The sequence below is a fragment of the Camelus ferus genome, chromosome 9, assembly GCF_009834535.1.
Source record: "Camelus ferus isolate YT-003-E chromosome 9, BCGSAC_Cfer_1.0, whole genome shotgun sequence".
Taxonomy (NCBI): Eukaryota; Metazoa; Chordata; class Mammalia; order Artiodactyla; family Camelidae; genus Camelus; species Camelus ferus.
Genome location: NC_045704.1, coordinates 57409535 through 57422564, shown reverse-complemented (window position 1 = coordinate 57422564; position 13030 = coordinate 57409535). Strand labels below are relative to the sequence as shown.

Genomic DNA, 13030 nt, shown 5'->3' with positions numbered 1-13030 from the left:
AATGGTCATTTTCAAGCAAACTAAAATTGAGTGCTTTGGATATCCCTGATGTAACTGAAACTACCATCCTTAGAAAACTTTTGGAAGAAATCATCAGAGCACAGTTTGACAGCATCAGAGTATCAGAGGGTAGCAGATGGCCTGGAGAGGAGCAATTATTTTCTGATCATTCGCCACCTAATCACCCTGCAAAACTGTAGGAAAAGCTCATACTATGGGATATTGTATGTTTATGTGTTGTTTGAGTTCGGTATCTTCATAGCTACTTATCAGCAAGTCAAGAAAATGTGAGTAATACACCATGGAGAAATTAAGTAAGTGAAGGGCTGGTGGGTGTGTTATACTTGGAAAATGTTTGGTTCTTCAAATGAAGCAAGAGAGTATTTTGGCAAAAATTTGTAAGTATAATTTTAGTGGAATTGCTTCAGTACTGACAGATTGGTGAGGTAGAGAGAAAAAAGATAAGCCTCACTGAGGGAAAGTTTAATTCATTTATACAAGAAAAGCAACATGTAAGGTACAAGTGTCTTTGGGGAAAGATTATATATGTACATCTATGCAGGAGAGTGGTAAGTAACTGATGAATCACATGCTAGCTGAGCATGAGTCATTCGTGGACTGATGTTTCAAAAAATGTATATATAGAAACACTTGAATTTGAGAAACTAGGACAAGAGTATACTTTTTTTCACCCTGGACTTGGGTAATGCAGAAGACTTTACCAGCATATGTTAGTGCTTTGTGTATCTGCCTGTGGCCAGGCTTGAAGTCTGTCTCTAGCATATGCCAGTTCTCCTTGCACTTTAGTTATCAGATGTTGTCACAAATTGCAATCCCCTTGACATATATCTGTTTCTTAACCTTGAGCCCCTTCTCTGAGGGAGCATCAAATTCCTTATCAACCTTTTGGAGCAGCTGAGTGAGCCCCACTCTTGGGCAATATGAGAGGTAACTTGAGCTGTTAATAGAGTTAAAGTGATTTTTAAAACAATCTCCTGAGACTACAAAAAGCCCATTAACTCAGTACCCATCCACAGTGACCTCTCTACCCTTCCGGTTATTGCTTTATACCAGGCAGGCAGCCAGCTAGCTCTGGGAGAGTGTGGGGTGGTGGAGAAGGTGAGGTACCTTGTGGGACCCATCAGCACCACCTTGTTGTAGATTGCTCCAGATCTAGAATGTGAAATCTTCGGAGCAGGGAGCACTGAATGAGATCATGTCTGGAAAGTTCCCCCATCCTTGGAAAGTATTAAAATGGGTTTTATGTTTCAGCATCTATTCAAATAGAACTGAATAATTACTGCAAGGAACCCTAGAAATTCATGCATTTCTTTTACAAATATGTAAGGAAACTGCAGCCAGGAGGGGTAAAGGTGATTTATAAGCCAGTAAGTGGCTTAGCTTCACGAATTAATGAATTGTGTGCTAAGCCAATAGGCAGATTAAGACTGTGTCTTAAAGGAAAAATGAGAATTTTGTCTGTATATAGTCTATATCAGGGTGACAGCCTCAGAGACACAGGAAGAGCTGGGAAAGTTTCATAAATGAGTGTATGAGCAGAGATTACGAGGGCAGGGAGTGACAGGGACTATGGCAAAGCGGAAAACATACCTCTTCTGTTTAAAGGTGGCAGGTTACCCCTCTAGGCAGGAAGGCAGGCCCAGTATTGTCAGACCCATTCATTTCCCAAGAGAATTTAGAAATGAATCAAATATAATGTGTTGGATGGGCTAAATTTGGCCTGAGGAATGACCCTGCTCCTGACAGCAGTTGAACCAGTTACCTGGCTCTGTGGGCTGAGAATAAAGGAATCTATCCAGTGCATGAATAGCTGCAGCAGAGAATATGTTTTTTCCCCCATAAATTTTTCAAGACATTGTTCTGGCTGATTGTTTCAAAATCCTTCCCCTACTTTTTCTCAGCAGAGGGGAATCCAGAAGTAGTACCTTCATCTCTTTCATTCTTCACTCTCAGGGAAAATTTTTAATGAGAAGTGGAGAAGGGAAAGAGGCAGAGAGCCAGGAAGAACCACAAGCTGGTGACCTGCTTTTGAATAATAAAGAATTGCCAGGTGGTGTGTGTCGTCCAGTTTGCCCTGTCTGGTACTTTCATGTCCATCTGGAACTTAACATAGTGAAGATTTATGCCAAGATCCAGCCCTGAGGGAAAGAAGAAAGAACGTCAACGATTTCTAAACAAATGCCAGGCTCTCTTCCACCTCCCAGGGAATGTCTCCTGGCTTTTAAAAAGAGAAGCCCACTAAATCTCGGCTACATAATTATTTTCAGAACAACGAACTGGGAATACCCGAGGGTTTAAGGAGTAAGCTACATGTTGAAAGCATCTCCCAGTAGGATTATTGCAGTCGCTTCTCTGTTTCTGCCTTCCCCTCCCAGTCTGCGGTCAAAACAGTAGCTGGCCCTTTTAAAACATGCGTTGCTCAGTTCATCCCTTTTTTTGCCTCACAAGACTCAAGTGGCTAAATGCCTCTTAATGTCCTGAAAGGCTTTATACAATCTGTCCCCTGCCCAGCCTTCCTATTACTGTCCTGGCCTCGCCTCCTGCTAGTCTGCCCAGCCACACTGCCCTCTTGTTGTTCCAAAAATGCCCTGGCATGCTTCCTCTTAAGAGCCTTTGCATTTGATGTTCTCTGCTTAGAAGACTCTTTGCTGAAATACCCATGTTATTGCTTCCTAGAGAAGCCTTGCCTACTGAAAACTGAAACCCTCCCTCCTCCCCATACCGCCAGCACTCTATCTCCAGTCCCTACTTCAGTTTTTAACAGTACCTGTCCTCAATTGCTACTATACATTTTACTTGTTTCCCCCTAAGTTCCATGAGTGCAGGCATTTTTGTCTATTTTGTTCACTGCCACATTCATGGAGCTTAAAACAGGTGCCTGAAGACATAGTAGGTGCTTGACAAGTATTTGTTGAGATTTTTTCCCCCTTCTGTGCTAGGGAGGGTGGTCTTCACTGTGCCAGACAGATATACTTCTTGCTACTGAATCGTGATGTTTTTAACATTTCCGTTAGTAGACTTTGTCTGTTTTCTAAGTTTTCTGAATCAGTTCTACTTCCTGAACATATCTTGATTTTTCTTTTCTGTTGCTTTTCTCCATTTCTGCTCTTTTCCCTTAGTTCAAACCATCACAACTTCTTGCTTTCCCCATCTACTTTTGTTCACTCTGCAGTGTCATTCTGCAGCCTGATGATCTATCCAAAATCTCAATCTGGTCATTTGCCATTATTCCTGCATTTAAAATCCTTAAGTGGTTTCCCATTGCCCATCACACAGAACTCCATCCTTACCCCATCCCACAAGGCCTTGCATGGTCTGGTGACAACACTGGCTTTCTCCATTCCTCCAACAAGCCAAGCCAAGTTCCTCCCCAACTCAGGATCTTTGCTGGCCCCTCATGATGGAATACTCTTCTGTTCCCATTTTTCATCTGGCTGACTTTCTCTTCATCTCAGTGTAAATGTCCCTTTCTCTGAGTTGCTCTGCATGTTGCTTCATAGCACTTGCCACAACAATAATTCAATACTTGTGCGGTTGTTTGTTCAATGGCTGTCTCCACAGGTACCTACTGAGAATAGGAACCCTTCCTGTGGGGTTTGTCTTTGTATCTCCAGGACTTAACACTGTCCCTGATACAGTACTAACTTAATGAATGTCTGTGGAGAAATAAATAAAAACAGATGTCTTGCCACCCCAGGGATTGGACACTGTGTGGAATGATATCTCATTAATTAACGATATGTTTCTCTCCACAGAGATTATTTTGCAGAAGATGATGGGGAGATGGTACCCAGAACAAGTCATACATCAGGTAAGGAGGTCATGGGCCTTGCCTTGCTAAATTCTTCATCTTCTGCTGATCATAATTCCCTTAAATTATAAACCCTTTAAATTCACCATGGCAATGTCTTCAGATTTTCTGTGAATTTCCAAATTTGTACATACCACTGTAGCATATAATTCCCAACCTTCCTAGCACAATCCAGTAAATCATAACTGAAATAGTTATGTGAACTCTTCAGACTTCTAACAATTCTGTAATTGCAAGATTAAAATCACTTGTAAAATGATTAAAATAGATTTTTCCACTAAAGTGAAATCTCTAATATACCATTAAAATGGGTATAATAATAGTGTCAACCTCGTAAGTGAGATTAAGTGAGAAATGCTCTTAGTACAGAGCTTGTCAAGGAATAAGAACCCAGTAAATATTATTATTATTATTAATGTATTCATAATAATATATTATTCCTGCATTAACATTAGCCAGGGGTCTACCTAAGTTATTAAACCAAAGTGAAAATAACACTCCTCTGGGGGCCAGTTTTCACAAAAACTTTTAGTCACTTACTGTTTTGCTTACTTTGCTAAGTGATTTGCCTTTTTGTATCAGCCTTAAAACACAGATGGTTCATATGCACAATGTGGAAAAGTTTTTAATTTGAATGTGTTAAGGACTTTGGAGTCACTTAAAATTAGCATTTGTAATTGTGTATGTGAAATCTATGAGTTCTAAGGGTCTGTCATACTCATTTTGAGTATCAAGAGTCTCCATTTTGAGGTAAAAAACAGAAGGACTAGGGCAAAAATGGAAGAGGAATGGAGAAAATGCCTACTAAAAGCAAGATGCTAGGTTGGGTACTTTCATTTATTATTTTATTTAGTCCATATACAAGCTCTGAGAGGTAAGCATTATCACTCCCATTTTTACAAAGGCAATTAAGCTCAACAAAATTAAGAGATTTGCCTAAATTCCCACAATTTGCATGTGGTCAGGATTGATATTCAGTCTTCAAAGGCTCTTCTCTTTCCATTATATCCTATGAATATAACTGTAATGTATTGTTGTTCTGTTTATCAAATTTCTTCCAATTAATAGCCTGTTTAATTTCACCCAAATGTGGAAGAAATAATTTTTTTCTAATTTATTCAATTAAAACATTTGCATTTACTTAGAAATATCAGGATATCAGCAAAACAGGTGCAACATTATTATTACTACTACTGTTATTATTAATTTGCAATCACAGACTGGTATACAATTAACAGAACAACAATTATTTTGTACAAACTGAATCAAAGACAATTGAAGATGGGAAAAAACCCAACTCCATCTATAACTAGTTTGTGCTGTGTACCAATAAAACCTGCTTTAAATTTCTGTGCTAATTTAAACCCCTATACTCTGCCAGGCAAGGTTAGTGGCTATTAAAAATACCATTAAGGACAGGGCTATCTAAAGGCACACTTGACAGTAGGTTATTTTTAGAAAAATGAAAGAATGCTGTACAGTGTCCAATTTAAAAACAAGTCACATGGCCTTACATTTCCCTTTTTTTTTTCCTTTAAAATCAGTGATGGTCTGCGAGGATATAGCTCAAGTAGTAGAGTGCATGCTTAGCATGCACAGGGTCTTGGGTTCAATCCCCAGTACCTCCTCCAAAAATAAATAAATAAACCTAACTAAAATAATAATAAGCAATAACAAAAAAAGAATAAATAACCCCAAACTAAAATAAAAATTAAAAAATAAAAATAAATTAATAAGTAAATTAAATATACATACATACACACTAAAAAATAAGATAAAATAAAATCAGTGATGTAATGAGTAAAGATTTCTAGACATGGGGAAAGAAACTGCACTAGAACCACCCTATTTATCATTATTATTTTTTGTTCATCTTCGTCATCATCCTCCTGATCCTTTTGGTCTTTCTTCTTTTCATTTCTTTCTTTTTCTTTTTTTTTTTTTTTTAAATTTCTTTTTTAAAACAGGGAATGCTGTTTTCTGAGCATTTTTTTAACTATGAGAAGTTGATTGAAGTATCTGGGGACTTTTTCTTACATTCCTTTGGGCAAGTTTGCAAAAAGAAAGAGAAAGAGGGAGGGAGGGAGGCATACACTCTCCCATCCCTTAGTTGCTTTTTCATTCTGTAGATGGTTTCCTTTGCTGAACAGAAGCTTTTTAGTTTGATGTAGTCCCACTTGTTTATTTTTGCTTTTGTGTTGCCTTTGCTTTTGGTGCCCATGCATATATGGCCCATTAATTTTCAACAAAGGAGACAAAAATATACAAGGCAGGAAGGAAGGAAAGAAAGAGAAAAGATAAAGTGGAGAAAAAGAAAAGGAAAGGACAGAAAAAGGGCATATGGTAACATTTCACATCTTGGTGCCTTAGGATCCTCTTTGCCCGTATGTCTACGTCGAGTTAACTTTTCCTCAGTGAGGCAGAGTCACCCCGAGCCCCTTTCACCCTCACTCACACTGATGCTGTCTGTGGAGCTCAGTGTATTGCGATGGTTGTCATTCTTTCTGATTTAAAACAAAAATTGCTCTCAGTAATAAAGGCTAATTGCTTCCTTCGGTCAGCCAAGAAAAGATGTATTTTTCTATGTGTCCTACCTGAGTCTACAACCCCAAGCCCACCTCAGTTGGAGGTCCTCTGAGAGTTCTGCTTGGAGGAGGCCCTGTTTGCCGACTCTTTCAGAGTTATTTCTCCAAGGCAGGTTAGTAGCAGCAGAGCCTTCACTAGCTTCTCCCAGGGCAATGCTCCCTTTGGTTGATGGAAAGACTGTGTTTCTGCCCCTTTGCCTATTTCTCCCTGACTCTCTGACCTGTTACAATCCCCTTCACTGCTAAAATAACACAGTGTTGGCATTATTGTTAAGAAGGTTGAATGGAGAGAACATGGAATTGGTTCTGCCCCTTTTTAGCAGTGTGGTTTTGGGCAAGCAAACTTTCTGAACCTTTATTTACTCATTAGTAAAATAGATATAATAATCACATCAGTCTACTTCACTGGTTGCAGTAACTTTATAAATGCAGTAATTCATGTGAAACTATTTTGACCTGTAATACCTGTTAAAGATGCTGGCTGTTACAACTGTATTATTCCTATATGATTATCTGAAAGATTCTCTGTAGAGAGATTTGTAGAAATACTTCTTAGTTAGTAGCTTGATTTGTTTTTCAAATAAGGTCATTTCAGTTATCTTTGGTCAGGTGACAAACCACCCTAAAATTAGTGGCTTAAAACGGGGGTCAGCGAAACTGTCGCCCGTGGGCCCAACTGCCATTTTTGTAAATAAAGTCTTGTGGCAACACAATCATGCTCATTCACTAATATATTTTCTGTGTCTGCTTTGAGCTACAAGGGCAGAGTTAGTTGTGACAGAGGTGATGCCCATGGGCCTAAAATATTTACTCTCTGGCCCTTTAAGAAAAAGTTTGCCCACCTAAGGCTTAAAACAACAATGATTTATTATTTCTCACAATTCTGGGTGTTGACAAACAGAAATATTCTTCTGCTGGTCTCACTTGGGATCACTCAAATAGCTGCCCTCCTCTGACAGCTTGACTGGGACTGAGGGTCCAAGACAGCCTTTCTCAAGTGTCTGGCAGTGGTGACTGGCATCTTCCTTCCCCCTGTACTTGGCCTTTCCTTTTCCAGGAAGGTAGTCTGGGCTTCTTCACAGCACAGGGGTCTTGGGGTTCTAGGAAGGAGAGAACAGAAATACAAGGCCTCTCAAAGCCTAGTCTCTAGAACTCATCCACTAGTGGCATTTTCATCACACTCTCTAGGTCAAGGCAAGTCACTAAGCCAGCCCAGACTCGAGGGGTAGAGAAATAGACTCCACTTCTTGATGGCAGGAGCAGGAGCATCACATTACAAAGGTGCATGGACATAAACCAGTGTGCTTTGCCAGGGACCATCATTAAGATGATCTATCACGGGCGACTTTATGTGAACTGCTTTTATGTGGCCTAGAATTGATTTGTATTTTGCAGAAACCCAAACATGCAGGTTGGGACAATCCTAATGCCATTATTATGTAAAATTTACTGTTGTTCTGCTTCACTGGCAGCTTTTCTTAGTGACACGAAAGATCGAGGCCCTCCAGCGCAGTCACAGACCTGGAGAAGTGGTGAGAAGGTCCCTTTTGGACATTCCTTGAGAGCATTTGAAAGACCCCTTCAGGTGCAGACCCAGGCTCTTCGGGACTTTGAGAAGGTAAGTCACATGGGTAGACAATTATCTCAGTTAGAAGCAGTCCCAAGAGATAATGATGCCTTATAAAAATATGACCCGTGGCTTGGTCTGGGTTATGGGCATTCTCACCATTACAGTGTCTCTTTCAAGAGCATTTGTCCCAATAAGCTTGTGGACTGTTAGCTGTGTGCTGAGTACTGTGGTTCATGGGCCATTGCCTGTGCCACTGATTCTGTCTCACTGTTTTTACTGCTGGTTTACTTCTCAGATAAATTCAGGAAGTTTAAATGGCACCCTGAGTATCTGGCTGGACCATAGTGAGCCCAGGAGACCGAGTCAGTCAGCTGGCATTATATCCTCTGCTGCTGGCGTGGGCCGCTCTAGATAATTGGGTACTGTCTGCAGCATGGGATAGCTCAGCCACAACCATTTGCTTCTCAACATGAATTGGGCACTGCTGCTTCAAACTCCTGATTTAACTCTTGAAGTGTTCCACATCTCTGTATCTTTATCTTTAGATTTGGCAAAAGCCAAATTACTGATAATCTAATACACACCCCCAGCTCCCTGTGCCCTGGATTGATCCAAGAAAGTCTGCATAATAGAACCTATCTCTTGGAATTTGTCTGGCCTGGAGAGAGAGCATGTGGGATTTCTTCCACCCTTGTGTGCTAAAAAAAGAAACAGCTCTTTGGTGCCCTCTGGGGGTTGCCCAGGAATTAGTACACACTGAATACTGTGTAAAAATGCCCTGTGGTGTGTGGGTTTCTTTCATTCTTGAACTGATAGCTTATGATATAAAATAATAAAAATTCCACTTTCAGAAAAAGGTGAGCAAAGCAGTGTTGACATGAGTTTACCCTGTCTTCCCTCAGTTTGTAAATAGAAATGTTTCCATAGGACCTGATGTACATCCTACCAGGCATTCCTGTGGACAAAGGTTATGCTCCGTATAATGAGTGCCTGAGAATTTAAACAGCCTACTCAGTTTTTTTGCTCAGAGTCGTCATGGATACTGCTTTAAGAAAAAAAAAGACAGAGGGAGTTTGCAGGAATATTAAGTGGCTTTTGAAGATTAAACCTCTGAACAGCTGCGGTGCTGATGGTGGGAGTAGGGCTGGAGCTACCCCAACCCCCCCCCTTTTTTACCTTTTGCATCTGCTGCGATGTGGAAAGGGTGAGCAGAGCTGTGGTGCTTTCAAAGCTGGGGGTGGGGGTGCTCCCTGAAAGTCAGTCTGCCTGCGTGTTCCTTCTGGCTGAGAGGTGAATGGATCCTAGAACTGAAGTGTGTCACCTCCACTGGTAGGATGAGTGGCTGGATGCTGTGGGAGACAGAAAATAATGGGCTGAGTTGGGTGATGCGCAGGGGTCAGGTGTGGCGTCATGAGTCTTTTTCTCTTGGCATTCAGGTCTAATATTGCTGATTAGTTACTAGTTATTAGTTTTATTAGGTATTATTATTATTATTATTATTATTATTATTATTATTATTATTATTATTATTAGTTGTTAGGTCTAATATCCTTATTGCTCAACTCTGAGAACCAGAAACCAAGCCAGGATGCAGAGAAGAGTCCAATAGGAGATATTTTAAATGTCTCTCCCCTATGTGTCAATTAATAAATGAATAATAGTGAGGTTACAGCACACTTCTTGGTCAGAATGGTCATTGCCAGTAAACCAAGCTGTGTCATGCTCACATGTCTGTTCATCTTTTTTTTTTAATGGAGGTACTGGGGATTGAACCCAGGACCTCATGCATGCTACACACACACTGTACCACTGAGCTACACTGTCTCTTGATGTCTGTTCATCTTTACATCCATTCATCCATCCCTCCACTCTGTAGACTTTGAATGATAGCACCTACTGCATGAAGAATCCATGAAAGAATTTGAAAATTAGAGGACACAGAAAAAAATATAGGAGAGAAGTGAACATATTCCAGTGTCCCACCCTAAAAAAATGGTAAAACTCTAAATAAGATGATATTTTCTCTAAGCTGAAATCATGATTCAGTAGCCGTGGCATAAAGGCTGGGAGCTGTGCTTGGAAAGAGAAAAGAGACATATTAAAGGTTTTATGCCAAAGAAGGGTCAACTCCTCCAGGGCTTAAAGCAAGTGACAAAGAGATACAGGCCTGGGCGGAGCAGCTAGGACTCCATCTGTCTTAGTGCTTTCAGGCTGTTGTAATACAGCCTGGGTAGCTTATAAACAACAGAAATTTCTTTCTCACAGTTGTGGAGGCTGGGAGCCCAGGATCAGGGCACCAGCAGGGTTACCTTCTGGTGAGGGGCTTCTTACTGCTTCATAGCTGTGCCTTCTCACTGTGTCCTCGCATGGCAGAAGGGGTTAGGGAGCTCTCTGGAGCTTCTTGTATAAGACACTAATCCCAAAGGCCCACCTCCTAATACAGTACCACCATTTTTGGGGATTAGGATTTCAGTATATGAATTGAGAGGGGGACACATTCAGACCAAGGTACCATCCTTATTTCACCTATCCCTGCAATAAACACTCGATCGCTTTAAGTAAGATGCTGTTTCTGCCCTTAGTTATAGCCTAATGGGAGATACAGACATTGAATTACTTACAGTATAAGATGTCCTTATCATAAAGATCAGGACAGTGTACTCCGAGATCTTGAGAGAATGTTTAATTGAAGGACAGAGAAGGGCCTCCTACCAGAGGACATCTCTCATGGGGGCTGCACATTGAGTGAGGTCTCCAAAACTGAGTTAGATTTTACTAGTCAGAAAAGGAGATTATAATATTCCAGACAGAGGGGAAATTTGGGTAAAAGGAAGAAGGATATGTCCATGAATAGAGCCAGTGAGAGACTGCGCTAGATGGATGATGTGGTCTGAATGTTTGTGTTCCCTCAAGATCCACAGGTTGAGATCTTAACACTCAAAGGTGATGATTAGGAGGTGGAACCTGTGGGTGATGCTGAAGCCTTGAGGGTGGAGCCCTCATGGATGAGATTAGCACCTTATAAATGAGGCTCCAGAGGGATCCCTAGCCCCTTCCACCACGCAGAACACAAGGGGCAATCTTTAACCCAGAAGAGAGCCGTCACCTGACCAGGCTGGCACCACAATCTTGGACTTTCAGTTTGTGGGAGCACACTCATGGGTTAATAAGTTGTAGGGCTGCAGTGCAGAAAACTGCTGCTCACTGTCTTGCTGAAAATGGCAAGACACACCTAGCTTATTTTAGGTGTAGGTTGTTAGCTATAGGGCTGGCTGCTTCTGCTTCTTGGAAAATCATTACCTCTTGCCCTTGCTGAAAACAGCAGGGCATTCTTCGCTTATCTAGTTAGATCTTGATCTTTATGGGGTCTTTGTGCCTGCCTGGTTTCCATTACGGGCTGTATACTCCCTAAACTTTGTAAACTTCTCCCTAAACATACAGATTTAGACTAGTGTTGGGGAAAGGATATAGCTCAGTGGCAGAGTGCATGTTTAGCATGCACAAGTTCCCAGGTTCAATCCCCAGTACCTCCATTAGGATAAAAAAATTAAAGATAAGTAAATGACAAACCTGCCTCCCCTGCAAAAAAAAAAACTAATGTTTCTGTTTTTCACAAAACTGCTGACCTGCATACCTGCATGTACACCATGCCCCTTACATGTTCCTATGACGTGTTTTACCTTAATCCTTTGTTTGACTATTCTCAATAAATACAAGAGTTTCGGAGGGGCTCAGGGGGAGTTGGAGTTGGTCTCTGACTCCCTCTCACTCTCTTAACTTAAGTCTGCAGTAATTCATTCTTCGGTGGTGGACAAAGCCTGCATTCCAGCCTCCAGAACTGTGAGAAATAAACTTGAGTTGTTAATAAGCTACCCAGTCTGTGGTATTTTCTTAAAGCAGCCTGAACAGACTTAGTCAAGGTGGGTAAGGAAGGAGACTTAGAACAAGGGAAGAAGTAATATAAAGGTATTTAATCAGTAAAAAGTAATTGAGCAGTAACGCAATTGCTTCTGAAGTGTTTGCTGATATAAGAAATGCTAGGAAAAAGAGCCTTGATTCCAGAGTAAGCGATAATAGACTAAAAATGTAAACACTGGCATATTATGGAAAATATATTTATTGGTCAATTAACAAGTGAAAGCAAATCCATGGCTACAAATCCTGACAGGATATTGGGTCAGAAAGATTTTTACATACAAATGGCCATAGTCTTGTGTTGAGAAAAATGCGTTTCTATATGCTTTCTCACTGACCACAGCACCTACTCCACCTTCAGCACCTCTGGGATGAGTGAGACTAGAGCAGCACATGGATAATACTAACTAGCATATGCTGATGACTTTCTGTGTGTCGAGTAGTGTTCTAAGTATGTGTAGTATTAACTCACCTAACGCTCATGGTAACGCTGTGAAGAAAGCATGATTACTACCTCAAATGAGGAAATAAAGGCACGAAGAGTAACAAAGGAATTTCCCCAATGTTTCATAATATGAGCCTGAAAATACTCATCCTTTGTGTGACCTAGGTTGGTGATAATGAAAGTGCTGGCTCATACGGGCTGGAATCATGGAGCTTCTCCTATTTAGATGGACAATTCTGTCTTCCCTAGGTAAACTGTAAATTCACTTCTGTCTCCTAGTATTCTCCATCACATGCTTTCTATTCTATTAATTCTCAACTGCTTGCAATTCAGAGATGTTTTGTACCCTTTTTTAAGTTATTTTTACTGAATTATCTTTTTTTTTTTTTTTACATTTGTAGGTGACTTTATTTTTAGGTTTTATTGGAGGGGGGGTAATTAGATTTTATTTTTGCAAGCAGTACCAGGGATTGAACGCAGGATGTTGTGCATGCTAAGCATGTGCTCTACCACTTGAGCTATACCCTCCATCCAAAATGATTTGTACTCTTTAAGTCTTTGTTCCAGCTGTTCCCTCTGCCTAGAAATCCTTTTCTCTCCTATTCTTCACCTTACAGCCTACTCATCCTTCAGATTTCAGTTCAGGTGACTTTTGTTTGTTTGGGTTTTTTTCTTTTTAGAAT

The 13030-nt window shown here is 40.6% G+C and overlaps 1 protein-coding gene across 8 annotated transcripts in view; it reads left to right on the top strand.

Annotated features, from left to right (window-relative positions):
- The window catches only part of PDE4DIP (phosphodiesterase 4D interacting protein), a 195017-nt gene that overhangs the window by 38528 nt on the left and 143459 nt on the right, over window positions 1-13030 (top strand). For all 8 annotated transcript variants that reach the window (XM_032486898.1, XM_032486907.1, XM_032486897.1 and 5 more), the window contains exons 2-3: window positions 3777-3832; window positions 7890-8035. In XM_032486898.1, the coding sequence (XP_032342789.1) occupies window positions 3777-3832; window positions 7890-8035 (202 nt within the window). The remainder of the gene's footprint in view (window positions 1-3776; window positions 3833-7889; window positions 8036-13030) is intronic.